The following is a 27,037-nucleotide window of genomic DNA, read 5'->3' on the forward strand; positions in this document are numbered from 1 at the left end:
CTGGCTGCAGCCATGACTCCATTCCATGGGCTGTCGGCTCGCCCACGGCCAGGCAGGCTGGAGACGCTGGTCAGGCCCGGAATTGGGGGGTGAGTGTATGGACATGTGTGTGAATGTGTGAGTGAGTGTGTGTGTGTGCAGCCTGGTTGTCCTGTCTCTCTCTCTCTCTCTCTCTCTCTGGCGGTGTTGGCGAGCCCCTCGCTCTCACTGTGGGAAGACTGCTGGGAAATTTTGGTTTTCTCGCCGAAAGGGCCCCACTGCGACTAACGTGGACGCGCGCGCAGCGATGAGGCAACACGGGGCTGAAGGCTGCTAATGCCGGGCGCTGATTGGCTGCAGCCGCCAGCAACGCAGACACTCTCCCTGCGGCAAAACAGCAGAGCAGCACATTACAGACAGACAGACAGACAGAGCAGGAGAGCAATCCACAGCAACGCACCGCACCAGCCATGGCAATAGGCGCGGCACTAGCAATGGCAAGCAATCGTCTAGTATGTCCGCATGGTAGTGTCGGCGGGCCTGCCCCTCCCCAAAAATATTCCTGGAGCACACTTGACGTCGCCCGGCACCATTTCTGCCACTGCCACTCTGCCCCTCCAGATGCGTCTGCGTCTGCGTCTTGCGTCTATCGATACGCACGCAGCAGCCCCCCAAGGCGAAAAGAAGCGGTGAAGGCCTTGGAGACGTAGCCCCCTCACTCTCCCCCCCCTCCCCCAGCACCCAGCACCCAACACCCAACATACCTACCTACACCTACATTGCCGTCGCATCATGGATGCGCGGATGTGCGCGCGCGCGCCCAACATACGACAGGCTCGCCTAGCCCAGACCACCCCCCCCATTTAGAGTTTGCACCCAAATCTCACGTCTGAGGCCTGCAGCAGCACTGGCAGCTATCGTGATGCCCTCCCATGTGAGAGGTTGCTTTCGTCGTCGCTACTAGCCGGCGAGAGCCTCAATTGCTGCTGCTGCTGCTTGCTTGCACTTGCTTCCAGCCATGCATGCATCCATCATCATCAGCGTCGCCATCGTCATCATTCGTATAATTGGGCGCGTGGAAAAAAAAACACACCTTCACTCAATGTCAGCCCCAGACTTTTTTTTCCTTCTTCTTCTTCTTCTCCTTCACCCCCTCCCTCTCCCCCTCAATGGCTCTCTGCGTGTGTGGTGCGAGGCTGACCTTATTTTTTTTATTTTATTTTTTTTCAGGCCTAGTGGTTGTGGGCGGGCCCCCTGCCCCCCCCCCCCTTGGCTGGTGGGGGTGGCTTGCATGCACAACATTGGTGGCATCGGCTACCTTGCCCCGCTTTCCTCTTGGTGCTGCTTCCACTTCTGCTTCGCTCCTGCTTCAAATGCTCAACGTGTCATAACGCGCCCACTTGCCCGCGCCATTGGCCCGCGGCCGTCGCCTTTAAACACTTGCAGCGCTTGCCTCCCATTGGCCCATTGCCCTCCCGCCTCACCTCACCAAGTACCGCAGCTTGCTTTTTCATGAGGCCACTTTTCTGCTTTCACGTTGGCCTCGACCCCATCTCCACCTCGACCCGTCTGCACACAACTGCAACACCACCACGGCTTGGTCTGGCCCGTGGCAAAACGTCGCCGACTCTTGGTCTGAGTGTGAGTCTTGTTTGCGTCGGTCCCCAAGTGGAGCCCGAGCTGTGGAGACCCAAACACCATGAACACATCCAGGGTTTGGACAAAAAAGAGAGAGAGAGTCCGCATCACCACTCACTGGCACTGGCACTGGCACTGGGCTGCCCCTCCATTCACCCACCAAGGCCAGTCACAGCCCCCGCCAATCCAGTCAATGCGGCACCGCGCTTAAACACACACGATCCACTCACACTCATACTGCCACGGGTGCCTAAAGCCTCTCATTACGCAATTGCCTGCAGCTCAAAAAGCCTGGTACGCTAGCCCCAAGCGGCCGAAAACGGCGCCCTCTACCACCACCACCACCACCGCCATGCCATTACCACGCTGCCTCTGCCTCCAATTCCCTCTCACGTGCCGCCCGACCCTCCAGCCCAGCCAGCTCCGCCAGACTGCCTAGATCGCCCACAATGTCGTCGTAGTCGACCCCCAAGCAGTAAAGCACCCGCGCTGCCCACCGCACCGTATCAACAACCTCGGTACGCGCGGCCTCTGCCAGAGCTTCGCCACCTCCTTGATTGATGACCACTTCCTCTTGCACCTTTCGGACAATGGCCCAAATCGTCTGGCGGTTGGCGTGGATCCGTCCCTGCAGCACCACCCGCGCTCCAGATGCCTGGACAAGCTCAATATCGCCGGGACGATCCTCGTATTGCTCACCTTTGGTCACACGGTACTTGGCCATCCTGGCCAGGCCCCCGGGCGCTCTGTATGGCTCAAACTGCTTGGGTCCTTGATAGCACCACTGTTCCACCGTTGCCCTGCCCCGGACGCTGCCGTACCCGTCGAGCACACCGCCCAGCACCCGGTTGAAGTCGTCTGTAGAGAGACTGATGGCTTGGCGCCACGAAAACGCCAAGAAGCGCGAGCAAAACTGCTTCCACTCGTCGTCGACCGTCGACAGGATGCACAGCGCGCTGTTGAGCTCCTCGCGCATGTTCTGCAGAAGCATGCGTTCCCACGCAAACAGCAGCCCGCTAAACGCCTCTTGGGCCTGCACTCTCGACTCTTCAGCCTCGCTCGACGTCCGAAGAAGCTCCGCCACAAACGTTGATATGATAATCGGCCGCGGCCTAAACGTTGCCGTCTCCTCAACATATTTCTGCATGCCCTCAACCGCCTCCCATCGCCGGAGCTTCATCTGGCAGCAGAGCAGCGCAATCAAAATCTCGGCCGGCATGCGCTGCTGCTGGTGCTTTTCGTTCCATGCCGCGGCCTTTTTGACGACCTTGAGCACCACGTCATTTTCCCCGGCCAAAGTGCCAAACCGGACAATCGATGCCGATATGTTGCGGTGTCCATACAGCGCCGGGCTTATCAGCGGGCCGTCCAAGTCTTCTGAAAAGAGCAGCCATCGGCCCAGGTCAAACAGCTTGCATTCGGTCGCCAGGTCTAGAAGCTGCGCGAGAAGACTCACCGGCAGCTTCGTGTCAAACGCGGGGAAGCTGACCGGTGGCTGCCTGCTGGTAAAAGGCTCATCCTTTCGTAGCTGCGGGCGGTTCTTGAGGAAACTAAAAAACTGCTGCACAGACTTTTGCTTGTTGTCGTCCGTGTGTCTTTGAAGCAGTGCTAGTGTCTTCATCGCGCCGTCAATGTCGCCGTTTCTAATGAATGCTCGCATCGTCCGGTGCAGCAAGCTCAGCGGCAGCGTCGTCGGCTCGAAAAAGTAGGGAATTTCGGTACTTGTCGCATTAGGCGCATTGGCTGTGCCCACTTCAGCTCCGAAGCCCGGAGCAAGCTGAAAGATGTGCAGCAGCATCTCAGGCCGCTTCTCCGGCACAAAGCCCCCAGACTCGACCAGCCGCGCCATGATCGAGTCCCACGCCATCGATCCAAGGCTCAGGTTGTTTGCGTCGAGAAGCTCCTTTAGTCGTTTGATCGAGGCAACCAGCTGTTCGGGATCCGCTCCTCGATATCCCACTCCCAGTCGCATCTGGTTGACCAGTCCATCCACAAACACCGTAACCACCTCGCCGCTGATGGTCTTGCGTGTTCGTGCCCGGTCTTCGGCCCTTGCAGATGCATTCTCGTTCATCGGGAGAAGGCTCCACGATCTCGACGGCGCTGGTGCGCTCTGTCGTTCCTTTTCCATAATCTCTCGCCAGCTAATCAGTGCCCAGCTGTGCTCTCCTTGCTTGTCTGCGAGTTGCTGCAGTATCGCAGCCCCATCCAGCACCCAGCCCCCGTGTAGACATGACCATAGCACAAGCTCCAGCCACAGCTCTGGCGCCACTTCCGTGATGTGTGCCTTGTAGCGCGATCCAGGTATTTCGTGCCCAAACAAGTACTGCGCGTTGGCCCGTTCTTTTGCCGTCTTGACAGAAGCCTCGTGCGCCTTCCATGTCGCATCCGAGAGCGCCGTCAGAATTTGCGACGATAGCATATGGATAGTAGGAGGCTGCTGCAACGCATGCTTGTCTTCGTGGGGGCGATATGTATAGACCGAGTCGGGAATGAATCCCTTGTGATGCAAATATGCAATCACCTGCAAGACATGCTGCATGATGGCATCCTGCCCAGCATTGTCTTGCTCTGCGGCTGCCAATATCATATGTCCCAAGCTCCTCCACAGCTGTCCCAAGGCTCTTTTGATTTTGACATTCTCGTATCTGATCGAGTCCGGGGTTGATGTTGTCGCGTCCAGCGTGAGCTTTGGTTTCCGTAGGGGAAGGTTCCGCTGGAGGAAAAGAGGGCTCTCCGTCAGGTCCTTCATACTCCGATTCTCCTTCCCCCGCCACATGACATTTGCATACTGTTCACTCTGAACCGCCGCGTTGATGGAGTGTTGTTCGTCCTCGGTAAGTTTCTTGACCATCCAAACCACAGCCTGCCATCGCCCCTCGACGAGCCCAAGATGGCTGAGGATATCTATCGACGAAGCCTGGGCTTTGTTGAGAACATGAGCAAGCTTGAGCGAGTTTATGGGAATCTCGGCATCACTCGACGGCTCCTGCCGCAGGTGGCTTGGGAGAAACGACTCAATGGCAGCAAGCCATGCCTTTACATCGCCCCGAGCCTTTTGCGGTGGGACGAATTGTCGCGCCGTGCTATGCCCGTGGGGATTTGGCGGACTGGGCGAAGCATTTCCGTCCCCGGAATTTGGATTGGTGAGATCAACCGACGGCTGCGCATGGCTTGAACGGCATTGTCCAGTTGCAAAGGAGCGTTTGGGACGTCTGGCGAGGGTCGGAACGAGGAAGGCGGCCACCGAAGACGACACAGCGACGCCACGGGAGTTTGTCCGGAATGCCTGTGTGAGGGCGCTGCGAAAGCATGTGTGCGCAGTGCTCATTGAGGGGTGGCGGAGGGGAGGTGAGGGTGACTGCGTGTCGGCGCCATCGTCTTGACTTTTTCCGACTAGCATCATGACGAAGTGCTCTCTCCAGTTCCGACGGCACTAGCACCAACGCGGCCGGCCCGACAGGGATCCCTGCCCCGAGCTCCCACAGCTGCCTGCCGCTAGCGCCCCAAAGTGACCTCACGCGTTCACGCCGCAGACACGTCGCGACACACATACGACGGCCTTTTTCCCTTCAGATTCATCCAATTGCCCGGCTGCCGCATACACACTGAGCCTCCTCTACGCGCGTTTTCCGAATCTCCAACGCCCAGTGTCTCCTGCACGGCACAGCAACCCATCGCGACCATGGGTGTATACCGCGTGGGTGAGTACCCAAATCAACTCTAGCGCAGCAGCCTCCACCGGCCTATACCCTGTGCACGACCTCCATCTCGCGCCCAATAGGACCAAACTGACCCATCCCCAGAGGTTTCGCCCAACAACCGCGCCGGCTGCCAAGTCAAGGCATGCAAGGACGAAGGCACCAAGATCATGAAAGGCGAGTTTCGCTTTGCCGTCCAAGTCATGATCAAAGAGCACACAAGCTGGCAGTACCGTCATTGGTCAGTTTTGAGTAGTCGATCCAGAAACGAGTACTGACGGAGCAGGGGATGTGTTACTCCCAAGCAGATTGAAAACCTGGTCGAGACCTGCGGAGGCGACACAGAAATGGTGGACGGCTACGATGAGCTGCCTGAAGAATTCCAAGAAAAGGTCAGGTACGCTCTCGAGAACGGCCACATCCCTGACGAGGACTGCACACGCGTAAGTACTTTTGACATGTCGAGTATCTCTACTGACCATGGCAGGATCCCGAGCTCAACCGTCTCGGTGTCAAGAAGCCCAAGGGCAAAAAGGCTAAGAAGAGCAAGGATGACGATGAGTCTGAGGAGGAGAAACCCAAGAAGAAGGGATCCACCAAGGTTAAGAAGGAGGAGGATGAGGAGGAAGATGTGCCAGCACCAGCCCCAAAGAAACGCGGCAGCAAGGCCAAGCTCAAGGTTGAGGATGAAGATGTTCCTGCTCCGACTGCCGCCCCTAAGAAACGCGGGCGCCCATCCAAGAAGCAATCCGAGGAAAATGACGAGAGTGCTCCCCCTGCAAAGAAGGCTCGCGTCAACGGTAAGAGCAAGAAAACTGCCGAGCACACGGATGACAGCGAGCAAGAGGCCCAAGCACCTAAGAAGGCCAGGGCCAAGAAGGCTGCCATCAAGGACGAGGAAGAAGAGGAAGAAGCCCCGGCCCCCAAGGCTCGTGGCAGGAAGCCCGCAGCCAAGAAAGCCGAGCCCGAGGACAGTGAGATTGACGACGAGGCTGCCAAGCCCAAGAAGGCCCCGCAGAAAAGGTACGTCTACAACTTGCATTGCAGCCATATCTCCTGCTAACAAACTATAGGGGCCGCAAGAAGGCATCCGAGTAAACCCATGTTGTCCAAAACCATCATTCTTTCATGATGCTGTTGCTGCAGTAGGGGGGCGTTAGGGTGTCGGTATAGTTCACGGTGCAAGATACCCAGGTGCATTGAATTGAGAGAGAGAGAGAGAGAGGCAGAGAGAGAGAGAATGACTGCAGATATTCGCAATATACTACGCAGTCTTGTTAGCCCAGACGGTACTTTGTCCACTTTAATACACACTTGTCGTTTATCATCCTAGCCCGTATGCCCTGGCTACTTGCACATGTCGATTCGATATCTGAATTTTCCAGCAGGCAAACCCATGGTTTGACTTGGCTTGATGTAGCAAGCATACAATCTGTCAACCCATGCAATTCGCAAGCCCATGACCAGATACCCTCGCCTCACCCACCCTCCCAGCTGGTTTCTCCCTCTCTCTCTCTCTCTCACTCCACTAATCCCCAGGTCAAGTAACCCCCCACCTCACCTCACCTCCACCTCCCCTCATCACGAACACACCTCCACCTCCCCATTCTACTCCCCCGCCCTCTGCTTCTTCCGCCTCTCCACCTCCTCATCCCTCAACCCCGCCCAGTCCACCAGCACTCTCCCGCCCTCACACTCCACCACGGGTAAATGCTGATTCCAAAAATGACGCGTCCCCCACACACGCAAAGTAACATGCTGCTCAACTACGGATTCGCCGTCGCACTTACCTTGGTGGAGGGGGCAGCGTGGTGCTGCTTCTTCTGCTTCTGCTTCTGTTTCTGTTTCTCCTTTTCCTCCTTCTTCTTGGTTGATGTTGGCGTTGATGTTGGCGTTGATGTTGATGTTGGCATCGTCATGAGGGTGATGTACACCGGAATCCACAGCAGCAGTGGTGTTCGTGAGCATGCCATTGGATGCTGTGCCAGACTCTGAAAACAGAGTCTTGGAAGCATTGTACGCTTGATTCAGCGCTCTGGATGCGGCGCGCGGACGGGCGCGGTTCGAGAGCGGTATGTACAGCGTTTTGCTGTTGTTGCCTTCGGGTTGCAGTATACCACTTGTGTTGGATACGGGTACAGTAGCATCAGTAGTAGTAGTAGTAGTATCGGTATGTCGGGGAATGAGGGCTCCGCTGTGCTGGAGACCCGTGGTAGCTGGTGCTGCTGCGTGTGGAGATGAGTGGAACACTGGGAACTCAGATGGGACATGGTGGTGGTGGTTATGGTGAATGCTCATCTGCTGTTCATGCTCATGCTCACGCTTACGCTGGATGTCAGGGTAGCCCGTTCCAGCGAGATACAAGGTACCTACATGGACATTTTCGTCGGCAGTCGCGCGAAGCGGACTGTGGCTCTGCGATCCTGGATGCGGGAGAGCAAGAAAAGAAGACGAGAGCGAGGGGTGACGCGATACGGACTCGACAAAGGCCGAGATGGCGGCTGGATCGATCCAGTTGGGGGTTATGGCGAGGTGGAGGGCATCTTGTGGGTCACTGTATGTGTTAGGCTGGTTTAGCTGCTGCTGGTGTCTGGATCTCGTATTTTCGAGTGCAGCAGTGTACGGTCGATGTGTGTTTTCCTCGTCGAGGAGCCAGGACAAGCGCGAGGTACTTGCTACAGGGCGTAGAGCGGGGGTATGGCTACGGCGTGGGACTTGGCCTGGGACTTTGAGAGTGCTGTTTGGCGAGGCGGAACGAGACGGTGCGCGGCTGTGCTGTGCGGATGCGATGCGTGAGCCTGGCGCCGAATACGCAAGGTACTGGCCTCTGTCGTTGGGCGTGAAGCCCGCGTGCTCATGCGTCTCTGAAGGTGCTGTGACAGTGCCGACTCGCGGGATACCAGCAGCAGAAGTGGAAGTCTTGGTGTCAGGGGCGGACATCTTGTTAAGAGAGATGGTCGAGGCGCTGCGTGAGGGGAACCGCGAAGCTACCTGCGGAGGCACCAGGACAGTGTTGAATCTTGGGGTGCGTGGAGTTGGCGTGGGGGGAGAAGGCTTCTGTACGTTTACCTTTGGTATGGCGGCAGTGTCGATTACCTTTGTCACGGGCTCCATGACCGCCTCAGTCTCAGTGACTGTCTCGGGCTCAGACTCGTCGTCGTCGTCGTCGTCGTTGTCGTCGTCGTCGTCCTCGCCTTGCAAGTTGCTCAGCGCCATCTCCCACTGGAACTCCTGCTCATGGATGCACGCCCTATCGAGCGCAAGGACCTCGCTCTCATCTTTCAGCAATGGATCCTCAGGATCGTAGACTGGCGCATGGTCTTTTGTGACACCAACAATGTTGATGCCCTTCTTGGTTGAAAACGGGACTGGCACAATGGGATTGCCAAAGGGGTATGAGTAGATGAAGTGACCGCGGTAGTGGTACGCAACGCCCTTTTCGAGCGTGTGCGTGCCTTTGAGGCCGGAGATGAAGACGCGTTGCTGGATTGCCTTTTCACGGGCAATCTTCTCTGTGGACGACTTAGTAGAGGGGCATTTGGGTAGTGTGGCAAAGTCGGCTTACCATTCTCGCTGCTCCTTGGAGCAACCGACATCTTGGTGGGGGGGGGGGGGTGGGCGCTGGCTTGTTTCCTGCTCGTTAGCCTTGCTACAGTGCAAGCGGTGCAGAAACGTTACCGGTGTGGTGGTGGCGGTGGGGAGTCTTGCTTGTGGTACCAAGCTCTCGACGTCGCAAGGCTATCTTGCGACGGGTGTGTTTTGGTGTTGAGTTTGGTTGTGCTAGACGCTGGGAAAAGCAAGAGAATAGCAAACGGAAAATAGCGTCGGATCCATGGTGGAGGACCCTGCGCGTGGCGAAGTGGTGAAAGTGAAGAGGAAGTGGGGTGGCGTGTATGTTGGTGATGGGTGAAAGCATGGTCAGGATCGTAGTATTGATAGACTTGACGTGAATGACTCCTAGAAGCCGTAGCGCGTGTATTAAGTGCAAAATGTGCAGCAACAAGATAATAATCTTGAGGGACTGTGGTTTGCATAGAGGCAAGAGTTGGAAGGACAAGTCAACTGGAATAATAGTTATAGCGAAACTAAGTAATAATACAAGTGAATACAAAGGCGATTCTTAGTATCGACCAGAAGACGTTCCATCCTCGCCAGTGGCCGCAGCACCAAGTCCCTCGTCATCGCCCGGCTCAGTGTACGTGCCGGCTTTCTTGGTTGCACCACGAGTGCGCTCCTCAAGAATGTTGCTGCTATCAATAGCCTCCTTCTCATCGCGCTCTGTAATTGGTTAGAAGGATTCTGACAGCCAAATCAAATACTACTCACCAAGCTGCTGGTCGGAGTCACCACCATTATCGTACTCAGTAGCCTCAATAGGGGCCTCGTCCTTTTGAACGGAGATCTCGGACTGGCCGGTGCGGGACTGGTAGGAGTTGTCCATGGCGTTGCCGTTGGGGATTTCAGAGCTCATGTTGGTGGGTGAGTTGATTGTTTGTGTTGGAGGCTGGTGGGTGTCAAAGTTGTTGAAGTTATCGAGATGAAGAGAGGCTGTTGTGATGATGGACAATAGTATGAGTGGATTGTCTCTTTAAGTAGACTTTGTCCATAGTAACTATACGTCATAGAGCCTTTCGTATGTATTAAGCCTTTGGTATGACGAGCGTTGGGAACAATGGAATGGACCGCTCGGACGGTCGATCAAGGCCCATGTTGTGATCGCTATGACAACATGGGCTTGGGGAAACAATCCGATAGGGACCAGGCCGCCTTGGAGATGGTGGATAGTACAAGTGGTAGGGATATGTCGATCCTGTCGGGAACTATGCTGGATGCGTAGCAGTCGGTATGATTCCGTTACTGGTCTTAACTCGGTAGTGCTGCGTCATGCTTTTGTTGTCAGTGAAATCAGCACCGCGCATATATTAGTCTCTTTGTTTGTAGCCGGGCGCCTGCAAAAGCACAGCATCTCGATGGTTGCCTTAGAATAAGATAGTCTGCCAGATTTTCGCGAATCTAAGCATTGCTAGCCCTGCGTCATGATCGCAAACTAAGCTGCAAGGTACCATTTAGTCTCCCCAAACGTGCGACCGTCGACGTCAAGACCAGGCTAGCGTCAGGGGTGGACGGGGTTATTTCTGTGGATCCGAGATTGGCGAGATCGATCATGCATATTGAGGGTGGATTTTGCGAGAATGCGATGACGATGAAAGAGGCTGGGAGCCGTATTTGGACTTTGTTTTGCCGTGGCTGGGCCCTCTGACGCGAAACGCGACATGGCGACGTCACGACATAAGACAGTCACTGCACAAGAACGCCACTGATGCCGTCAAAGACATGACTTCTAGGGGTAATAAGATTGAAATATCCGACATAAAGTATTACGTGAATCAGAATCCCATTCAACATGATCGCTGCTTAGGTAATACTTGTACATTATACAACGCCAAGATGCAAACCGTTATCTAATCAAGCCGCTACGCGCATTCTACGAGCTGGCACTGGCCTCGACTGCTGTGCCACTCTCACTCGTGTCCTTCTTGGACTTCTCGTTCTTCTTTGCAGCAGCCATTTGCCATGCTGGGATCGCAGCTCGTCCAGTGGGCATCCTGCTGCTGTAGGATCCCGCAGGTGTGACGGTGCTGTTTGCTTGGCTGTCGGCAGCAGCAGTTCCATTGGTCTGCTCAGCCGGCGCCGGTGTGGATGGCGGCTGCGGCGTGGGCGTCGAAACAGCAGATGTGCCGTTGGCGATGGGCGTCTGCGGTGCACTCTGTTGGCCAACTCCATAGTAGGCCGCGGTTGTCTGGGGGCGAGGTGTGGCAGGACCGGAACCCATTCTGTTTGCCATCAACGTCTTCAGGCTCTTCAGCTCGGTGGAGAGCTCCTTGAGTCGGTTGTCCGTGGCATCCTTGTGCGACTCGAGTGCCTTGGGGATCAAAGCCCGCAGGCCGCGCACGTCGTCCTCGATTCGCCTGTTGTCGTCGCCCTGTCTTTTGGACGACTCCTTGAGGCTCGCCAAGACGCTCTCCACCTCGCCCAGCGCATCGTCGAGTCTTGCTGTCCGTGCCTCCTCCGAGGCCTTGAGCGCGGCCGTGTCGGTGTTGAGTTGCTCGAGAAGGTCAAACGCGCGCTTGAACTCCTCGTCGACGGCAGCCTTGTCCTGCTCGAGCTGGGGCTGCGTGGGCGGTTGTATCAGGGGCAGGACGTATCGCTTTGCGGTAAAGTAGAGCCCGTAGCCCACGCCGCCCATGACGGTGGCCATGATGAAGTAGTCGCGCCAGTCGCGTTTCGGGGGTCTGGCTGGTCAGCTGATATTCCCATTACCTGGCTGTGACACGTACTCTGGCGGCGGCGGCGGTTGCCAGTAGCCCTGGGGCGGGTAGTTGGCATATGGGGCAGCTGGCGGCGGCCGGTATGCGTTGGTGGCCACCGCTGCTGTCTGGGGCGGCGGAGTCGGGGGCTGGCTGGCGTCTTCGGCCGCCCGCGCGAGCGAGACATCAATCTCCTCCTGGGTGAGGTTCTTGGACTGGAGGAAGGCTATGCGCTTCTCCAGGGGCGCGCTGGCAACAGACGGGTCCTGGAGGACTGGGGGGCTTGATATCAGCATCGTCGCGTGCAGCATTGGCGGGCGTTACTCACAGGACACGGCCGACGTTACGAGATCCTCGCGCACCATGTTGGCTACACGTTGCGCAGCGGCGGGAGCATGCGCAGGCGGCGGTTGGTGTTGATGAGGAAACAAGGTGGAGAGTCGCGCATCCAAACGTAAGCTGCAGTCTGGAATGCCTCGGCTCCGGCTGCAACAGAAGCATCGGGCGCCGGCGGTCGGTTCCGCGCCGCGCACGTGCCACGGCCATAACTCTTTTCCGACCTCGTCTCTCCTCTCCCTCTCCCATGCCATGCCATTCCACGCCCCACGACATATTCTGCGCCATGATTCATGCCCGACAAGACACGCCGCACTGGTCTTGGCCTGTCTTTTATTCCAGAGACATCATCAATGCAGCAAACCAGCCTGCAGAATATCCTGTCCATCACCACAGGCCTTTGAACCTCACTGCTCACTGCCATGCATCCAGAATATTCAAATCGCCCATGTTTTCAAGTCAGCTCTTCTCTGACATACAGTATCCCTGGTTCATGGGTGGAATTTCCCATTTGTCAACTTCTACAGCCCGTTCTCAACCTTGGTTGCGTTGCATCAAATATTGATCAAACCAAAATGCATTCTTACCCTCCAATGAAAGCTACCCAGTTCTCTATTACTGCAATGACAAAACGATTTTATTGGATGCATTCTATCCTGTTGCAGTGGGCCCGCATAGCATTCACTGCATTCATTGTAAACGAGGTCTTAGACAAGCGAAGTCAAGATTCCCTCTTCACTTCGTCCGTTGCACAACGCTCTTCTCTCCCTCACCCTCTCTTACTCTCACACCCATCTTCACTTCCACATCTACACAGCTAACAATAGCCAACACAACCCCTGCATTACCACCCAACACAGCATCATGCATCAAAAAACTAACATCATCACCGACGATGAGGTCGCCCAAGCCATGGCTGCGGCTTCGCAGACCAAGGGCAAGCGTGGAAAGCAGAAAGCAACAGGAGGCTTCTCCTTTTCCACGAAGCCGCAAACCGCGAACAGCATACCAAGAGTGCCGAAACGGCCACAAACAGCGACTAGCACACCGAGAGCGCCGAAGAGGCAAAAAACGGATACGAAGAAGGATCGAAAGCCCGAGACTCAAGAAATCTTGCCCATTACCGAACAAGCCAGCCCGTTTCCTCTTCATCAAGCAAGCCCAGTCACTATCGATCGAGGAAATGCCGCCAAAGACGACGTTTGCATAGAAGAACGGCTCATCGGCGACACTGAGATAGATGCCTTCAATCTCGACAGATCCACTGTTGTTATTCGGGGCGAAAGCGAGAATCAGGTGGTTACTACCACATCGAATCCTCGTACAGGCGCTAGTTGTTTCTTTGATACAGCAGGTACGTAATTGGATGATTTTAGTACTTGTTGGCTCATTGCCTTACTAACTAAATTAATAGTGACTCAAAGCCAAAGTAATATACCGCAACAACCTGCTCCATTCCTCAAAAAAGGGAGGCATGGCCGCCACGGAGACTTTGTCAACGACCCCGATAGGCTGACAGGACATGGTCACCAAATTCCTCCGGGCGAGCGTCGGCGGTGGGATGAGTTTACAGTGTTTCGTGGTAGTTTCTGTAGAACTGCAAGTGGGGTGCCATCTGGCCAAACGAAAGAGATTTGGAATAAATGGCAAATGTGGTACAGCGGGTTCGTGGAAAGGTTTCCAGGGTACGCAGTCGCTCATTTGTGGCCATGTGGCTGCGAGAGAGTAAGTGATGATAGCGACAGCGAAGAAGAGTAATACTGCCAATAGGCTTGCAGTCCTGCTTATCGAGGTCGTAGCTAGGAGATTACTGGTTTGATTTCTGGCCAATTGATGTAGTTTGGATTAGTAACTTGCCCACTGCAACGCCAACAGCCACTCACATTGTGTATATTCACTGCGATAGCGGAGTTACATTGTTTTTAATTAAATTAAGTCGAACAACAACGCTTCAGGCATATGCTTTTTAATCCATATATCCCTCTCCTGATAGGACAACCTGTCTACCAACTCAACATATTTGGTTAGAAACTAATTACATCGACAAGACAAGAGTCAGTTTCAACCCCAACCATGGTAGAGTAATTGGCTCAACTACTGCTATCTATTACACCAAGAAACTGTTCTATCAAATCACCAGTAACGCTCACTCACTATCCTCTGCTCTCTCATTTGCCCAATAGGTGAGTAAGCTAGCGGAGTTTTGCAAACAGAAGCGAGTACAGCGCCAAAGCGGTAGCTTGGGACTGTATATAACGCGGTGACGCCTAACAGTCTCACTATCACCTTTACAATCTCCAATTCTTGCTCACATTAGAGAGACTAAGCTGCAAACACCAAGACTTCTATACTCTAGTTCTGCAAACACCAAGACCGTGACTTCAGTTCTGGATCTCAAAGCAACCATGAGCACTCTAAACACCAATTCTTCCTCCGAGAAGCCAACTTCTACGCGCAAACGGCCATGGCCAAGGGCAGCAGAGCGCGCAGATGCTCTGAAGAGACAGAAAACACTGCTACAAGCTTCCAATGCAGAAGGCCTACAGACGCCACCCAAAAGCCCACCAAAGCCCTCGAATCCCCGTGGCATGCGCCTCACACTTCAGATCCCCAAGAGCAAAGTCTCCAAGGAAGAGCAGCGTACACTCAAAGTACGCAAGGCGGCTGCAGAGCGCTGGGCCCCCAAGCTGCAGAACCCGTTTCCGAACCACAGGGAAATCAAAGAAGCCTACCCGTGCAAGCTGCTGAGGCACTACACGGGCGAAGCCCCTGCCGAAGTCATCAGGCCACAAATCAACAAGTCCGCGCGCGTAGACAACCTCCTCAAGCAATTCCCCGTTCTCTCCACATCTAGCGCTGGCTTCCCCAACAACATACAGGACATGGCAGAACCCGAATACCAGAACCTAGCCCAGGATATCGCCGAGGAAGACGACCTGCAGAAACGCTGGCTCCACTACAACATGAGCGTCACGCACAGCGAGGCAGCGCAGAAACTCGCCTGGCAAGCCTTTTCCACCTCGGAAAGGGGCCGCGTCGGTAGGGGCCGCGAGGCAATGGTCATTTCGGGACTGGACCTCGAGGACCTTCATCTTGAGAAGCAACGCTTGCCTAATTTCCTGCCGGACTGGTGCAAGGCGAAGACGGGGAGGTACGCTGAGGGCGTGCTGTATAGTCAGTCTGCGTAGATGTGAGATGTTGGGCTATTCTGGAGCCTATAGATGATTGTGCATTACTAAGGGGTGGGAAATCAGGAGGATGCTATAGGTTGAAGGTAGTGGGGGCCATTGGTGGTGGATGTGATTACGTAGCACGGGATTGGTAGAATACGTAGCGATTTTTTGAATCCATGCCAAACTTTGGAACCGCACACACTTTTGCCAATGTGAAATGTCTGAAATTCGTGTGCTGGGGGTTGATAATATGCTGTGTAGTGATATTGAACTGCTTTTAACAAGGCTTCTTTTCCCCGCGTCTGCTTTGATGTCATCACCTTTTGTCTTTGACACGGATGATATTGATTTGAGGCTGAAATCTACCCATCTGCAGGAGAACTGGGACACTACTATGGCTTCGGAAGACGGCAAGACAGCGGTAAACGACGAGGCGACTGATTCTCCCAAGCCCTCAAACTCACCCGGGCATCAAATATCCACAGAGCCACAACGCCTCTCACCATCAGTCGAAGAAGAAGACACCAACGACGAAGAAGAAGAAGAACCCGACACCTCTCTTCAACCACGCAACAAGCCATCACCCTCCTCTTCCCTCTCCCCACCACCACCCTCGTCCTCACCAGCATCCCAAACCCCCACCAAGCCCGTCCGAAAACTCACACTGAACCTCAAATTCAGCGCGCCCAAAACACCGCTTAACATGACGAATCCACTGTTCATGCCACGCGCGCGCAACCACGTGTGGCAGGCAGCGTGGGAAAAGCATATCAAGATGCGTGTTACTCCGCTCCGTGGGAAAAGGGGCGTGATGGATGGGAAATGGAAGAGGGGGGAGGTCAAGGGGAGGAATGTGTGGGATCTGCTTCAGAGTAGTGAGATGGAGCTTGATGGAGATGAAGATGAGATTGAGCGGTGGATTGGGAGACGCTCGGGCGAAGAAGAGGAAGAGGAGAGTGATGCCGAGAAGTGGTTTAGGAAGAAGCTTTGGGGGGCGGGGAGGTGGGCTTCGAGGGTTTGAATAGGGGACTTTTTTTTAGTCACTGTATGGATTCTATTTTCTTTTTTCTGGCATCAATCTTGGTTTTGATTTTTACATGCTAATAGTCGTAGAAGCCCTTTCCGCTCTTCTTGCCGAGCCAGCCTGCATCTACCATCTTCTTGAGTAGAACGGCGGGCCTGTACTTGGAGTCGCCCGTGTCGTGGTACAGGACCTGCATGATGGCCAGACAGGTGTCGATGCCGATGAAGTCGGCTAGCTGGAGCGGACCCATGGGCACGTTTGTTCCGTTCTTCATGATACTGTCAATATCCTCCTTTGCGCCCACTCCCGTTTCCAGGCAGATGACGGCCTCGTTGATGTACGGCATGAGGATGCGGTTGGCGAGGAAACCGGGCGAGTCGGCAGATTTGGACGGGATCTTGCCCATCTTCTCGCAAAAGGCAATGGCCGTGTCGATGGTGTCCTGCGAGGTTTGCAGACCGCTGATGATTTCTACGCCTTTTTGCACGGGCACAGGGTTCATGAAGTGGGTGCTGATGACGCGCGACGAGGCAGAGAGGTCCGTCGGGTCCGTTGTAGTGCTCGCTGCGATCTTGGTGATGGAAATGGACGAAGTGTTTGTGGCGAGGATGGCGTGCGAAGGGCAGATTTGCGCCAGTTGCGAGAAGATCTTGTGCTTCAGGTCTGGGATTTCGGGCACGGCTTCAATAACAAAGTCGACGTCAGAGAGGTCGTCCAGCGTGGTACTCGACGTGAGGCGCTCTCGTGCTGCTGCGGCGTCTTCCTTGGAGATTCGCCCTTTGCCGACATCTTTTTCGAGGAGCTTGTCGGCGAACTTGAGGCCCTTGTCGATGGAGGCTTGCGAGGTGTCGATTAGTCGTACGGGCACCGAAGCCTTTTGTGCAGCTACGAGGGCTATTCCAAGACCCTGAGATGCCAATTAGATACATATATCCAAGCTGCGTGGTTTGACTCGTACCATTTGACCTGCTCCCACTACACCCAGTTTCTTCACCTCCGCAGCAGCTCCAACAGCGGGGGTGGAGCTAAAGGCGCGGCATTGGTGCCTGGCGGCGCATCGAGCGGCTTGTCTTGAGGCTACGGAAAACATTTTGTGTGGTGGCCAAGCTGCAATGGAATGGAATGGCAGAGTCGAGGTTGAACTTACAACATGTGAAGTCTGTCGGCCAGCCGATGGGAACCGCGGGCAGCCAGCCGAGGCATGACGTTGGCGGGCGGGCGGAAAGCCGGGCCTTCAGCCCTACGGCTTGGCGGGTTTGCATGGTTTGCCCATCAATTTACGCGTCGACGCGTCTCGCGACTCCCCACGGCCATTTGATTCCCCTCGTCCACCACGACAATGGCCCAGACAACGCTCGACGAGTGGGCGTCGGAACCCGTCAACCCTGAAGTCCGCGCCCATGTGTACAGTCTGATTTCTGCTGCATGTTTTTCCCTCTCCCCTCATCCCAATGGTTCGCTAATATGCGTTAGCTTGGCGGCATCGGCGACGATGGCACTTATGCTCTTGGACATGACGCTCTGCTGTGCCTCAAGGATCTACGCAAATGGCTCAAGTTTGCAGACGGCAATCACAACCGCCGCGATGTCGCCCGGTGCATGGCAGAGGCAAACCTCGTCAAGGGTGACTTGCTGGAAATCCTCGCAAAGATATCCCCGACCGTGGTAGAGAGTTCCTGGAAACACAAAATCGCGGTCGCTGCATGTATGACAGGCTATCTCTGCTCTTGGAACCCCGCTGACGGTCCTAGTGGAACTGCTCGTACCTCTGACATGGCCGTTTGAAATCGACCCGACCGAAGCGACTGTCAATCACCACCGACATGGTCCCTACATTCAGCTTGCCCAGATGGGCTACAAGCGTGCAATTCTACAGTTTGATAGAGACAGGACACTGCAGACTGCCGTCAAGATCGCCCTCCCTTCCATGGCCGTACCCCTCCGAGAACGGACACCACGAGACGAGGGCATTATCCGCATCGCCTTGTACTTTATACGCAACATTGCCATGCTCGCACCCCCAAGTAACGTACCGATGGATATTGACGAAGCTGAAGTCTCCCGGTCTGCAACCATCGATACGTTCCACGAGCAGGACATATTCCAGGCTGTCCTTAGTATTTCATCCAGCATTGGCGAGGATTTTGTCTCCCAAGACGTCATTATTCTGGAGATATTATTCTTCCTGCTCAAGGGCATCGATGCCGAGAAGCTGTTCATGGAAGACAAGAAGCTCAACTCGAAAAACGCCGATGAACTTAAGAGCCTGATCCAGAAGGAAAAGTCCATGCTCGCAGGCTACGCACGCAATGCGCCCACCCGACACAACCGATTTGGTACAATGATCTGGGTAAAGCGGGATGACGAGAAAGTTACTACAATTTCTGGACAGGACGTGCTGGGCAAGGCGCAAGCTAGTATGCAAAAGATGGACGAAACAAAAAAGTGGAACAAGCCCAGGCGCCCTGGACGCAAGCAAGATAGCAGCGAGGAGAGGGAGGAGTTTGATCTGCCTGTACCACTAACCTCCTCCGCTCGACAACACATCAAAGCTTTTGTCGAAGAGTTCCTCGACTCGTCCTTCAATCCCCTGTTCCAGCATCTTCGCAAAGCAATTGAGCGTGAAGCTGAACGCGTCGAGACACGGCATCCCAGACAATTCTTTTACTTAGTCTCATGGTTCCTGCGAGCAGAATGTGCCCGGCGGCGAACAATGAAGGAGAGGGCTGCTGACCCAAAGAGTCCAGAGGTCCTCTCCGCAGAGGATGAGAGCTATGGTTTGGTGGCCGAGGTGATGAACCAGGAGACTTTCATCCTGCTCAACCGCTTCATGCAGAAGAGCCAGGATGAGAAGGCGTGGCGAGATTTGAACGCTGGAATGAAGTGCTTCACCCAAATCTTGCTCACTGTACACGAAATGTCCGAGTCGGCGCTAGAGGACGACCAGGAAATTGCCGAAAACATCCAGAACCGCATCTTCTACGAGGAATCAACACATGACCGGATAGTCGGAATCCTAAGGTCATACAAAGACCAGGGCTTTGGCTATCTAGATGCGGTCACGGAGCTTTCTCACGTCTTTTTGCGAATGCTGGAGCGCTATGCAAAGCAGAACGTGGACATGCAAATTCGGTCGAAACGAAGAGCTCGCAAGATCAAAAAGAAGAAGACGGACCAACAGGGCGAGAATGGAGAAGAAGAGGGCCAGGTTTCCGAGACAGAAGACCTTCAGCAAGCCCACAAGACTGTTTCGGAGCGCAAATTCGACTTCAACCGGTTTTCAGCAAAATTCGTAAACCAGAGCAGCGTCAACACTTTTGTCGCCTTTACCAAGTACTTCAACGACCTAGACAACGAGCAGCTGAAGCGCGCCCACCGCTTCTTCCACCGGGTTGCTTTCAAGATGGAGCTGGGCGTTCTCCTGTGTCGGGTCGACATTCTTCATTTGTTCAACAAGATGATCAAGGGTCCTGGGGGCCTTGATCCCGAGTCGCCTGTCTACAAGGAATGGGACGAGTTTGTCAGGCACTTCTTCAAGCAAGTAGTCAAGAAGGTGCAAGAGCGACCAGAGCTTGTAGTCGAGATGCTGTTCAGCAAGATGCCAGCAACTCTCTTTTTCCTTGAACATGGATATGATCGCGAGGTACCCGTCAAAACACCAAGAGCACCCGCAGAGCTAGAAGTCAAGCCTGGTATGGAGCCACATGAGCAAGTTGGCGTCGCTGTTGGCGTGCTTGTCAACCAATCCAAATCAGACGCACTCCGTTGGGTCCGGGATGTGCTCACATCAGCGGCTGAAGAGCGAAAGGCGTGGGAAGAGGCGGCAGAGGCACAAAAGATCTTAACAGCAGACATGGAGCGCCCCGAGGGTGAAGCAGAGGCTGAAAGTGAGGAGGCAGAAACATCAAAGCCTCCGTCCATTGGTAAGCAACACTGCGATACTTGTTCACATCAGCTGGCTAACCTTGCGTAGTAATCAAACACGACACTGAGGAGCGTCGTGTCGCCATGTTCAAAGACAACAAGCTGCGACTGCTAATGAAGCTGGTTGGCTTTGAGCGACTGGGCGAGCAGCATGATCCAGATGCTACCTGGGTTGTGCCGTCAGCTCTCACTTCAGCACAGCTACAGGAATCTATCGACCTCATTCGAAAGTTTGAATTCGATCCGCCAACCTACGAGGATGGCAAAGCACCAGAGGATCTGCTCCGTAGCAGGGCAGTTGCAGCGCGCCGCTCGACTCGGCGTGTGGACTTTGACGACGAATCCGACGATGGTATCGACCACGACTCAGACCAAGACCACGGAGAGTACGCTCAGGGCGGTCCAACTGTGAGAGAAGGTGATGAGCCTCGGAAGAAGCTGAAGCGACGCCGAAGGCAGCGGACACCAGTCGAGCTTGATGACGAGGAAAAGGACCGCAGAGCTGAGGCGCGAAGAAAGAGGGAAATCGAGAAGCAAGCAAAGGCGCTGAGTACCATGTTTGTGCATGACTCTGACGACGAAGACTGGGACGCTGAAAGAGATGCTGCTTTCTTTGCACGAGAGGAGGCAATCCGCCAGGAAAATATGAATGTCTTTAAAAAGTCTCTAGTATTGGGAACGGTAGAACCCGTTGCCTCAAAGAAGAGAAAAACAGACGCACCGGAAAAGAAGAGCAAGAGGCGGAAGAGCCCACCAAAGCGAAAGGCGCTATTCGATGACAGTGATGACGATGCCGAGGACGCTACAAGCAGTAGAGCGACGTCTGAGGCTGCTGGAGACGTTTTGGATGACGAAGATGACGTTCAAGAGAATGTTACCGACACACCACTGTCATCACAGAACGCTGGCGCGGCAACAGCCAGCGACGCTGATACGCCAAGAAAACCTCAGAGCAGCGTTGCAGTGAGCACTGATGTTGCAATGACAAACGCGGATACAGATGACGACGACGATGATGTACCAGTGGTTCGACGGCCTGCTGCACGGAATATGAGGGCGGGTTTTGTTATTGACAGCGACTCGGAGTAAGCGGCTGGCATTGCATTGGAATTAGGGAAGAGCGGCTGCATAGTATGGTGTCTCGGGTTTATGATTATCAGTGTTGAATACCCATCAGTTTGTTCCGTTGCGCTTCGCAATGTAGTTGTGCGTGTAGTGCCTTCACTGCCATTGGGCGTTTGCAAACGGCGACGCTCCTGCCGTGCCGGCTCGCGCGTTTGTTTACCTTGACATCGCAGTTGCCTCGCTCGAGTAGCTCTTTCGTCCCTTCTGTTTACTCTCTCCAACCACCAGCATCGCCAACGACATATCGATCGGCAAAGGCAAGTGCTTCTTCTCTACACACGCCTCGTGCCACGCTACAGCCATGCTGACATACCCAGATAGACAGAGATTCCAGCAGATACGAGCTCAGTGGGAGACGGCGCACCCTGGCGGAGAAAGACCAGCAGCAATGGTAGGCTGGAGGGACAAACCAGCACCTCAGCAGTTGACGAGAGTGGAGCCACATGAGAATGGCGCCAGCAAGTTTCGAAGAAAGCTTAGCCATGGACTGGCTTTCATTTCGAGTCCTCTCTCGCAGCGCAAAATCACCCCAGGACGCAGCCAGGCCAGGGTGCCCTCACTGGCTGTCACCGAGCCCTCTGCGACCGATATTACTTCTGCTGCCTCCGCATGCGACGCTCTGATCCCATCGGTGCGTGAACCCATTTCGCCCGGGCCTGTGGGCGACTCGGCAGGAGACTCAACAAAGCAAGCGGATATCAATGCCTCGCCCAAAATTGCCGATGCTCATATTGCTCGCAAGCCGCTTTCTCGCTCGTGCACGACGAGCTTCATCCCTCTTCCCGCCAAGACAGAGTCCAATACGTTCGCCACAGACATTGAGGGCGCTGTCATGTTTCCCTCCCTCACAACAATTTCTCAGCCCGCAATCGAGTCGGTACTTTCAAAAATTCCCACACCGAGTCCTCCGCTGTCTGAACGTCGTTGCGCTAGTCCTCGTCGATATCTTCAACATCATGCGTCCTACAACACATCACAGCAAATGAAGCACATTACATCAGCTCACACGTTCGCCACCAGCAACGGCTCACCTGCAAAGAACCCGCAGGCGTTGCGGTCACGTACTACCCCGAATTTTGTCAAGGGACCTCATGCGTCGCAGTCGGCAGGGTTCATGGCTCCAAGACGGCCCGGATCTAAGAGACCTATCGTATACCAAAAAGTTCAGGGGGCAGTCTTGCAAGAAAACATACCCGTTCACAGGCACGTTGTGAATAGGTACTCGCAAATTCAAGAAAGACCACTGAAGCGCGAGTCACTCGCCATGCCACCAACGTTATACAGTAGGCGGTCTTTCTGCCCGAGCACTTCAACTGTGCCGAGCAGGAATACAAGTTTTGCGACCCCGCAAACCGCAAGGAGACCATCAAGCTTGTATTTTGCTCCGCAAACGCCGGTCACTGTAAAGCGGATTCAGCCAGAGGGACCAGCTACACCAAAATCCCCGAAACATTCGGTGACAAAACCCGGCCCAATCCTCCAATCTCCCTTTGTGGACACACTGCCGGCCCCCAAGTCTACAGAGACTGATTCCAAAAGGCCCACTCTTACGCGGTCACATACAGAACTTCACATGCAGAGGAAAACGTTAGGCACACCAAATGGATTGGGGGGCGTTTGGCGGCCGTCTCCCGCGCTGGCAGTGGCAACTCACGAGGTGAGCAAACTCCCGCGCTATAACTCCCTCCACAACTTTGGATCCAAGTTGGAGGCCGCGCCGCCAGTGCTTCTCCCACCAATCCAGACTAGAAAATCGCCTCTGCCGGACCAGACGCCGCGACCACGTATGGATTCAGGCATGCCCACTACGCCTCGCCCTGGCAGGGTTGTATCAGATGCAACCTCTTGCCAGTCCGGTTCTGAAGAGACTGATGAAGGAGCGAGTCACAATGACACCAAGGTTCTCGCCCAGGCCTGCCAGATTCCTTCGCCATGCGAGACGCAGACCGAGTCAACTATTAGCCTTGCAGCATTCCCTTCGGTGCCAAAGATGGCTAGTCCTCGAATAGCGTCCCCTGAACTAGGTGAAATGATGGGCTCTTTATATGAAACGCCATCGGAGCCTTCAGGGGATATGCAAGAGCAAGAAGTAGCAGAAGATGCTGACATGAGTGTTTTTCAGGTCAAGGACTATATGCCACCGCTGTATTGGGCTGGTCGATTCCAGTCGCGATACGATCAATGGCGTACTGAGGCGATGAATGCGGAGCTGAAGATGCATACGGACCATGAAGTGTCGACTCAATTGAGCGAGTATAAGCTTGACCAAGAGAAGCTTGCGATATGTTACATATTTGCGCAGCTGCGTGATCTATGCACTACTGATCAGGCAATAGATAGTCTCTGGGTATGCAATGCGTCTTTTCTGTCAGTATTCTGCTAATTGATTGAGCGTAGGAATTCGAATACAAGTACCGGAAGGATCACAAGCTGCTTAGCAGCCCATCTGATCTCTCGCCAAAGACCGGTCTCAAGCAAGGAGACGGCACCAATGCTTTAGGCATGGGAGGTGGTGCCTTTGGACGAGCTATCAGGAAACTGACGCCGCGCAAGAGTAGCTTCGCCAATCTTGTCAAGGTCAAAGGACGAAACAAGTCTGATGAGACGAAACAAAACGAGACGTCTGAGCAGAACCAAGAGATATGTTCGGATAACTCGTAGATGCGGTGGTGTTCGACGAAGACGTAAAGAGTAAACGACGGTTCCACTCTGGATGATCAACGAGACAGCAATAAGGCGACAACACACAAGGATTGATGCAAGGCAATGTGGATTTCTCAAAGTGGGGTGTAGCAATCAACTTGGCAATGAGGGTTAGGTGTATTCATTGCTATGCGCTTTGTGGGCTTGAGGTTTCGACTCTCCAGTTGCTGCAATGAGTGCTGATATGGGAGGATGGGGGCAAAGGGCGCTTCAGTGAATAAGAGGGAAGCGTGTATCCATAGCATGTGACTCGGCATAATGTAATCTTAATAAGTCTTAAAAAAACGGTACATCTACTCCTTCTTCTCATCTGGCTTAGGTGACAGCTCTTCAACAATGTTGTTTGGATCCTTCCAAGCCAAGGCGACATACTTGGTATGGCTTCCCCGGGCAAAGATCTCGCCTTTGCTGTTGCTGAAACTGATTGAAGTATAGGCCAAGGTTTTACCGACTGTGACCATCAGTGAGACGTTGGACTTGAATGGATGGCAAAGGGCATACATTTGTCACATGATACTTCGGCCTTGACCAAGTCTCCAATCTTGCCACCAGAGGAGAGATAGGTGACATTGAGGTCTGTGGAGACTCCTGTGGCAAAGAGGCCGCGGGATGCTACGGCTAGGGAACCACCGAGGTCGACTAAAATTTGTTAGAGAGAATGAGTGCAGTGGGGAGAAGGAATGTACCCATGCTGGCGATTGTTCCGCCATGTAAGATATTGAGCCGGTTCTACAGTCATGCGATTAGAGAAATCAAAGTGCAGAGACATGATACCTACCGTATGCTCCTTTTGTATATCCAGCTCAAACTTGACGCGACCCGGGACAGCCGAGGTCACTCGAAGCTACTCGGGGAATTGAGTGAGTTGCTATATTCAACACGATTCCGCGCAAGAGGAAACCTACACCGTCCAGAAGCCTTGGAGTAGTCAGATCAAACTTGTCAAGTTGCTGTCTTCACGTGGGATGTACCTTGGCTCCAGGCCTGAGTTGGCGCGGAACGATTCCCAGACCTTTGATGCTGGTCAATGGCCTTGTCACGGCTCCAGTTTCCACCGCTATACTCACTGATCTCACAAACTTGAGCGCCGACATGGTTGCAATGCCCGCCTGTCGCCGTGCGAAGGAGACATGTCGTTGGTCCCGCCCCGGCAGTTTGACGTCGGCAGCTAGACAGGGGTGGGGCGGAATTGTGGGGGATCATGTTTCCGCTCTCTCGGCGCGTCACCTCGACTTTCCTTCCTCGCAGTCTTGCAACTCACCTTCGCCCTGTCACCCGCTGAAGACGGCGCGACACACGCGTCCTTCGCACACGCTCGCTGCAGTCTTGCGATTCGAATATGGTAACACCCCGGTAAAACGGCGGTACCTTGTCCACCACTTCCCTCCACCATGTCGACCTCGTCTTCGGCCCAGGCGCTCGAATACCTCGAGGGTCTGCCGCTGGCCACGCACAAGAAGCTGTATGAACAGCCCTCGACGGTCCTCGCCGTCTTCCGCTGCATGCTGCCGCATCTTGGTACGCAGCGACCATTCTCGTTGTATGTGCTTAGCTAACAACAATCGCAGCCAAGTCGATAGTCATGGCTATGCTGTACATGCCCACGTCGTTCCCCGCCGCCGACCTCGACGCCTGGTTCAAGCCTGCTGCGCGCAAGGAGAAAGAGCAGGCGACCTTCACCCTGGACCGTCTGCACATCGTCTCCTCGGCCCGACAAGACGACGGCACGCTGTCGTGGACACTGAATCAAGGCTTCCAGCGCAGCCTGCGGAACGCCATCGAAGGATCAGGCACCCACCGCTCGTTTGGCGTGCCCGCAACCAAAGAAGAGAGTGGAAAGCGAGTCAGCATAGAGTTCCTGGATGAATACTCGAGGGCGCAGTGGGAGGGCATCTTGTACTATCTTGTCAGTGGTGCGGCTGGCCTCAGCAAAGACAGCATTTCCAGAGCGGAGGTGGGCCCCGGTACCAAGAAGCTGCTGCATACGGGAGATTTGGTGCGCACCATCCATGGCAGCCCGAGAATCACAAAGGATGGCTTCTCGTTTGTACTGCAGGAGACGAATGCGCAGGTCTGGAGTCTGCTGATTGTCTATCTGAAGATGACGAACGAGGTATGTATATCAACTGAGCCTGTCAAAGGAGATGCTAACACCACCAAGCTCGGCATGTCAGAAACAGAAGTCCTCTCCTTCCTCTTCATGCTTGGCTCGCTTGAACTGGGCCAAGACTATTCCACTTCCACGCTCTCGGCCACCCAACTCCAAATGCTCGAGGATCTCTCCGCAATGGGCCTTGTCTACCGCTCCGACAGGAATGCCCGCACCTTTTACCCCACACGCCTAGCCACAACCCTCACATCGGACTCTGGCAGCGCCATGTCAGCCTCATCCAACGACATTGCGCAAGCCAAACCCAACTCCGTCGGCCCTCCCACAGCCGCAAACAAAGGCTTCATCATCATCGAAACAAACTACCGCCTCTACGCCTACACAAACAGCCTCATCCAAATCGCCATCCTCTCCCTCTTCACAAAACTCCAACACCGCTTCCCCAACCTCGTCTCGGGAAAACTCACAAAGGAATCCGTCCACAAAGCCGTCCAAGCAGGCATCACCTCGGCCCAAATCATCTCCTACCTCACGACGTACGCCCACCCCCAGATGCAGAAAACCGTCCCTTACATCCCGCCTACCGTCATGGACCAGATCCGTCTCTGGGAATACGAGGGCGAGCGCGTGGAAACCACAACCGGTTACCTCATGCGTGAATTCAATTCCGATGCCGAGTACAGAGATGTCCTCGGCTATGCTAGTGCGCTGGGCGTCCTCGTCTGGCAGAACGATGCCAATCGGTGTTTTTTCGTGAGCCATGTCGAGCAGATTAGCGCCTATTTGCGCAAGAAGAAGGAGAATAGAGAGAGTGCGAGGGCGAGGTAGTGTTGTAATTTGAATGTACGTTTTTCTTTTCCTTTTGGATGGGTGGCATGTTTCTATATGTACATAGATGAAGCAGTATCATGGTCATGCAGGCGTTTCTTCAATCTTATTCTTTCTTCCTGGGGGGTGGGAACTACTTAGAGTAGCCATTTGTAGCTGTAGCACTACTTAGTCGTACATACACATAC

At 54.5% G+C, this 27,037-nt stretch overlaps 13 protein-coding genes across 13 annotated transcripts; 7 read left to right on the plus strand and 6 right to left on the minus strand.

Annotated features, from left to right (window-relative positions):
* Nucleotides 1–1,953: 1,953 nt before the first annotated feature.
* SETTUDRAFT_140637 (uncharacterized protein) lies at nt 1,954–4,948 on the minus strand (the record flags this gene model as incomplete). Its single annotated transcript, XM_008031432.1, has 1 exon — nt 1,954–4,948. One exon carries the CDS (start codon nt 4,946–4,948, stop codon nt 1,976–1,978), a length of 2,973 nt encoding a protein of 990 aa, XP_008029623.1. The 3' UTR covers nt 1,954–1,975.
* Nucleotides 4,949–5,175: 227 nt separating this feature from the next.
* SETTUDRAFT_120856 (uncharacterized protein) lies at nt 5,176–6,600 on the plus strand. The gene is made up of 5 exons (XM_008031433.1): nt 5,176–5,321; nt 5,424–5,559; nt 5,605–5,761; nt 5,806–6,341; nt 6,392–6,600. The coding sequence occupies exons 1-5, from the start codon at nt 5,303–5,305 to the stop codon at nt 6,414–6,416; spliced, it is 873 nt and encodes a 290-aa protein (XP_008029624.1). The 5' UTR covers nt 5,176–5,302; the 3' UTR covers nt 6,417–6,600.
* Nucleotides 6,601–6,926: 326 nt separating this feature from the next.
* Nucleotides 6,927–8,914, minus strand: SETTUDRAFT_22493 (uncharacterized protein; the record flags this gene model as incomplete). The annotated part of the gene is made up of 2 exons (XM_008031150.1): nt 6,927–8,830; nt 8,884–8,914. 2 exons carry the CDS (start codon nt 8,912–8,914, stop codon nt 6,927–6,929), a joined length of 1,935 nt encoding a protein of 644 aa, XP_008029341.1.
* A 524-nt stretch (nt 8,915–9,438) lies between these two features.
* Nucleotides 9,439–9,789, minus strand: SETTUDRAFT_34074 (uncharacterized protein; the record flags this gene model as incomplete). The annotated part of the gene is made up of 2 exons (XM_008031232.1): nt 9,439–9,596; nt 9,645–9,789. The coding sequence occupies 2 exons, from the start codon at nt 9,787–9,789 to the stop codon at nt 9,439–9,441; spliced, it is 303 nt and encodes a 100-aa protein (XP_008029423.1).
* An 874-nt stretch (nt 9,790–10,663) lies between these two features.
* Nucleotides 10,664–12,034, minus strand: SETTUDRAFT_165028 (uncharacterized protein). The gene is made up of 3 exons (XM_008031434.1): nt 11,955–12,034; nt 11,657–11,900; nt 10,664–11,611 (listed from the first exon to the last, which is right to left on the minus strand). The coding sequence occupies exons 1-3, from the start codon at nt 11,989–11,991 to the stop codon at nt 10,804–10,806; spliced, it is 1,089 nt and encodes a 362-aa protein (XP_008029625.1). The 5' UTR covers nt 11,992–12,034; the 3' UTR covers nt 10,664–10,803.
* A 792-nt stretch (nt 12,035–12,826) lies between these two features.
* SETTUDRAFT_34076 (uncharacterized protein) lies at nt 12,827–13,720 on the plus strand (the record flags this gene model as incomplete). Its single annotated transcript, XM_008031233.1, has 2 exons — nt 12,827–13,316; nt 13,377–13,720. 2 exons carry the CDS (start codon nt 12,827–12,829, stop codon nt 13,718–13,720), a joined length of 834 nt encoding a protein of 277 aa, XP_008029424.1.
* A 788-nt stretch (nt 13,721–14,508) lies between these two features.
* SETTUDRAFT_57868 (uncharacterized protein) lies at nt 14,509–15,126 on the plus strand (the record flags this gene model as incomplete). The annotated part of the gene is made up of 1 exon (XM_008031330.1): nt 14,509–15,126. A coding segment is annotated over one exon (618 nt), but the record flags the coding sequence as incomplete, so codon positions are not given.
* A 319-nt stretch (nt 15,127–15,445) lies between these two features.
* SETTUDRAFT_22497 (uncharacterized protein) lies at nt 15,446–16,156 on the plus strand (the record flags this gene model as incomplete). Its single annotated transcript, XM_008031151.1, has 1 exon — nt 15,446–16,156. One exon carries the CDS (start codon nt 15,446–15,448, stop codon nt 16,154–16,156), a length of 711 nt encoding a protein of 236 aa, XP_008029342.1.
* A 53-nt stretch (nt 16,157–16,209) lies between these two features.
* On the minus strand, nt 16,210–17,266 carry SETTUDRAFT_165029 (uncharacterized protein). The gene is made up of 2 exons (XM_008031435.1): nt 17,118–17,266; nt 16,210–17,066 (listed from the first exon to the last, which is right to left on the minus strand). The coding sequence occupies exons 1-2, from the start codon at nt 17,247–17,249 to the stop codon at nt 16,236–16,238; spliced, it is 963 nt and encodes a 320-aa protein (XP_008029626.1). The 5' UTR covers nt 17,250–17,266; the 3' UTR covers nt 16,210–16,235.
* A 232-nt stretch (nt 17,267–17,498) lies between these two features.
* Nucleotides 17,499–21,172, plus strand: SETTUDRAFT_43464 (uncharacterized protein; the record flags this gene model as incomplete). Its single annotated transcript, XM_008031304.1, has 4 exons — nt 17,499–17,549; nt 17,633–17,864; nt 17,911–20,082; nt 20,133–21,172. 4 exons carry the CDS (start codon nt 17,499–17,501, stop codon nt 21,170–21,172), a joined length of 3,495 nt encoding a protein of 1,164 aa, XP_008029495.1.
* Nucleotides 21,173–21,509: 337 nt separating this feature from the next.
* SETTUDRAFT_96109 (uncharacterized protein) lies at nt 21,510–23,869 on the plus strand (the record flags this gene model as incomplete). The annotated part of the gene is made up of 2 exons (XM_008031436.1): nt 21,510–23,555; nt 23,606–23,869. 2 exons carry the CDS (start codon nt 21,510–21,512, stop codon nt 23,867–23,869), a joined length of 2,310 nt encoding a protein of 769 aa, XP_008029627.1.
* Nucleotides 23,870–24,204: 335 nt separating this feature from the next.
* On the minus strand, nt 24,205–25,005 carry SETTUDRAFT_95599 (uncharacterized protein; the record flags this gene model as incomplete). Its single annotated transcript, XM_008031437.1, has 7 exons — nt 24,205–24,362; nt 24,413–24,550; nt 24,598–24,640; nt 24,690–24,755; nt 24,817–24,829; nt 24,883–24,923; nt 24,979–25,005. The coding sequence occupies 7 exons, from the start codon at nt 25,003–25,005 to the stop codon at nt 24,205–24,207; spliced, it is 486 nt and encodes a 161-aa protein (XP_008029628.1).
* A 292-nt stretch (nt 25,006–25,297) lies between these two features.
* SETTUDRAFT_140650 (uncharacterized protein) lies at nt 25,298–27,024 on the plus strand. The gene is made up of 3 exons (XM_008031438.1): nt 25,298–25,429; nt 25,480–26,024; nt 26,073–27,024. The coding sequence occupies exons 1-3, from the start codon at nt 25,303–25,305 to the stop codon at nt 26,847–26,849; spliced, it is 1,449 nt and encodes a 482-aa protein (XP_008029629.1). The 5' UTR covers nt 25,298–25,302; the 3' UTR covers nt 26,850–27,024.
* Nucleotides 27,025–27,037: the final 13 nt, after the last annotated feature.

Source organism: Exserohilum turcica (assembly GCF_000359705.1).
Source record: "Exserohilum turcica Et28A unplaced genomic scaffold SETTUscaffold_6, whole genome shotgun sequence".
Classification (NCBI taxonomy): Eukaryota; Fungi; Ascomycota; class Dothideomycetes; order Pleosporales; family Pleosporaceae; genus Exserohilum; species Exserohilum turcicum.